The sequence below is a fragment of the Manduca sexta genome, chromosome 28 (genome assembly GCF_014839805.1).
Source record: "Manduca sexta isolate Smith_Timp_Sample1 chromosome 28, JHU_Msex_v1.0, whole genome shotgun sequence".
NCBI classification, from domain to species: domain Eukaryota; kingdom Metazoa; phylum Arthropoda; class Insecta; order Lepidoptera; family Sphingidae; genus Manduca; species Manduca sexta.
Genome location: NC_051142.1, coordinates 9,411,085 through 9,414,837, shown reverse-complemented (window position 1 = coordinate 9,414,837; position 3,753 = coordinate 9,411,085). Strand labels below are relative to the sequence as shown.

The window sequence follows — 3,753 nt, the reverse complement described above, 5'->3', positions numbered from 1 at the left end:
AGACAACCAATGTGCAATCACGCTCAATTGCTCAAAGCTTTTCGTCAACTCTGATCACTCAAAATTGAAGCAGCGTACCATTGTAAGAAGTTCTAAGTGAAAGCTATTGTACTTCGGAAGCCCAGCCCAGAGATGCGAGTAGTAATCCATGACTGCGCCCAAAAAACATAAATAATGTAAACTGCAGTCTGTGTTGGTTATTAGTTTACACAAAATGCAGTCTTCATAGAAGGTAGTTTATGGCGGCACAAAGTATGCCAGGTCCACTAGTCTAATAATATATCATTGTCTATTAGTGAAATAATTTTCAGGTAAGTAGTTTTTAAATTTATCCATTACACACAAACAAGAAAAATCTAATTTCTATAATTATAGGAATGTTAAATTAGATTTTAAATAAACAAAACAAAGTAAATCTACATTTACAATTGGAAACACTGTAGAATAATAAAAATCAAATCAATGTTATATTTTTTTATCTTAATTTAGCCACTTGCTCATGAATTGAAAACAGTTATATTAATATATGCGTCAGGTCGACATGGCAATCATGGTATGAGATTAGGTGAGGGGGGAGGAGACACCTGCATACCCGCACATCGTCTGGGCCATCTTAGTCTTGGCACTGCACCAGTCCGCATCGACCGCATTTATCAATTGCGATCTCGATTATCGTTTTATTATTGGAAAATTGCGACATTGAACGTAAATCTCAGAGGAAAAACAAAAAAATTAATTACCCTGTCAATCAGACATCGAATAGGGCTGCGTTTTATACCACTTTATCGAAGAACATTATCCAGAATAAAATCCGAATCAATATTAGCAGGACCCGATAAGCAATTTAAATCGTCCTTAACGGAAGAAGACAACTCAAAAAAATTGTGTAGACAATTGTACAGTGATTCGTAACACTATAACATAATTATATAGCTTTCAAACGTATCAATATTTAAAGAAAATTAGAAAATTCCAACAATGCAATAGAAATATTTAATAGTTGGAATGTGGGTGGACAAGATTTATCAAAAAGTGTTGCCAACACAGACCTATTGATATGAATTATAAAATTAACAATATAATTAAAGGACATAGACATGGCATTATAAGACTACCTTCATACATGTAAGATTAAAATCCTATTGAACTAGCCTGGGGCGACATTAAACGCTTCGCAAGGGAACAAAACATAAATAGCTATTTGTGTTTGACAAAACTAAAAGATGTAACAATGCATGCAATGTTGTCAGAAAATCATGTTCAGAAATTGGAGAATGCTTACTAAGAAAAGAATAGTTATAGGAATGGAAAATGCAATGGAAGTTTTTCTCATAGAAATTGGAGAAACTAGTGACATTGTTCACTAAGCGTTTATAGCAATGATTGTTTGAGTACATGTGATGGATAAAATACTATTTAAAAAAGAATGTTAAATTAATTTTACCCGTATTTTGTTGTGTTGCAAAAAAAAAGGATATAATCTACCTGGTACATGATGCCAAATCACTAGAAAATTACCATGTCAACCTGTGACCTACTATACAATATCTTATAACATTGGTCTTTTATATGCCAACAAATCCTCATGTTTGTACAATAAATGTAATTTTTCATACATGAATTTAAAGAAATAAAGTAAATTGTCATATTGACCTTCATAAGGTTCACAACTAGAATTACAATTTTGTTCTGTATGTATTGGATAATTGGTGGCTAGAGGAGCTTGGTAGTGTTCACTCCTTCCCCAAGCACATAAATGTAATTCTAACAGAAGTTGGTGTAAAGCTTCAACAGTGGAAAGATACCATCTTGGACTGCCTTTCTGATGTCTCCAAAATTGTGAAGCTCTATTCTGTAGCACTATTTTGGGTATTTTCTGTAGCCTTTCGTCAGCATAAATTCCTCGACTTTGATTCCATGTGCTATCTATAAGGACTATACGGTCTACAGGTAGTTTGGTTACATGATATATCTCATGACTCTCACTCTTATTTAGGATCTGTGTCATCAATGTCCCAACATTATAACCAGAAGGAAGTTCTCTTATCATCATCTCAGTATATGTTGGAATATCTAGCTTTCCTGTAAATAACTCACTTACAGTTCTGGCTTCTGCACCTGGGTACAAAAGAACAGTCTTTCCATCTAAATTATATTCAGGTATATTTGGATATGTATACACATTCACATCATAGGGAGCTATAACTGCAGCATGTGCAGCTGTGCTTTTTCCATCTATTTCTCTTCTATGCTTTATTATGTCAATCTTTACTGGTAACTGAAATTTAAAAATTAATTTTATATATAAATGTATGGTAAGTACATATAAAAAGAAATATTCAAGACTTACATTGACAATAGGAATCCTGCCTTCAAGTTGAGATACAGCCACAAAACAAGTATAACAAAAATACATGCGAGATTTCCCGCATCGCTGACAGGGACTACGAGCTGTCAGGTTTTCCAAAAGATTTGGTTCCGATATCAGCATGCCTTCGAAAGGTTTGTCGTCCCGATTTCTCGCTTCTGGACTTTTCGGATTCATTTTTTAAGATATATACAAGATTTTTATATTCGTTAACCGCTATATAATAGTGTAGCTATGTTTCATGACTTTCAACTAGGAAATCGCATCCGTAATTCGTATTCGGTACCAGCAAAGAAAATATAACCACTACGTGGGTAAATTTCTACAGTATTAAAGAGAATCTAATTAGATATGGAAATCTGCAAATGCAAATAAACCTGATTTAAATTACATATAGATACTATGGAAAAGTTAAAGGGGAAATATGTTATTGCAAAATGCAAAATGTTGCATTCAGATGAAATCAAAGACAATCAAAGAGAATATAATCACTACGTTTTAAGAGACAGGACTTTACAAAGAAATAAAATCGAATTTACATGGCGTATCAATACCAATATCACGGAAAAATACGTCAGCAACGTCAAATAACAATACTACCAACTGAACAAAATACATAGTAGTGAGCACTTTTTATCGATATCGATAAATTCTACTGGGTGGGAATCGACGCTAATGCTACTTTGATAAAATTCATATAATGTATTTTCGAGTCCACATTATCAATCCAACTCACGCTATATAGTGAACATTTTAGCACAAGGCTGGACTAAAATGAGGACTCAAAATAAAATAAAAAGCTTTCACATGTTGAATAATAACTGTATTTTAAAATAAAATCCTTTATTCACCATGTAGGCGAATATAGTTGCATTTATGATAGGTCGAGTTACAATGAGAATATTTAATTATAAAGTCGGTTATATAACTAAAGACATTTTAAATCTAAATATATATAACTTAAAGGTGACTGACTGACATAGTGATCTATCAACTCACAGCCCAAACCACTGGACGGATCGGATTAATATTTGGCATGCATAAAGCTACTATGACGTAGGCATTCCCTAAGAAAGGATTTTGATAAATTCCACCTCTAAAGGCATAAAATAGGGGATGAAAGTTAGTATAAATCTTCTTAGATTTTCGACTGATTGAACTGAAATTAAAAATTGGAGCTACTATGATGAATACGTCCGCTTAAATAGGATTCTGATAAATCAACCCTCATGGGGATAAAATTAGTTTGAACCTATCAGTACCGGGAAAATATATAGCAAGACTTTTATCATACAGTTGAGTTTTATCCCGGAAAACTCCTTCACGCGGGCGAAGCCGGCGCAAAAGCTAGTTGGACATAAAATAAATGAAAGACAATAAGTAAA

At 33.3% G+C, this 3,753-nt stretch overlaps 1 protein-coding gene across 1 annotated transcript; it reads right to left on the bottom strand.

The window, feature by feature from the left end:
- Positions 1-445: 445 nt before the first annotated feature.
- Positions 446-2,902, bottom strand: LOC115445131 (tRNA-uridine aminocarboxypropyltransferase 1). Its single transcript, XM_030171246.2, has 2 exons — positions 2,351-2,902; positions 446-2,278 (listed from the first exon to the last, which is right to left on the bottom strand). The coding sequence occupies exons 1-2, from the start codon at positions 2,543-2,545 to the stop codon at positions 1,550-1,552; spliced, it is 924 nt and encodes a 307-aa protein (XP_030027106.2). The 5' UTR covers positions 2,546-2,902; the 3' UTR covers positions 446-1,549.
- Between the last annotated feature and the right edge of the window lie 851 nt (positions 2,903-3,753).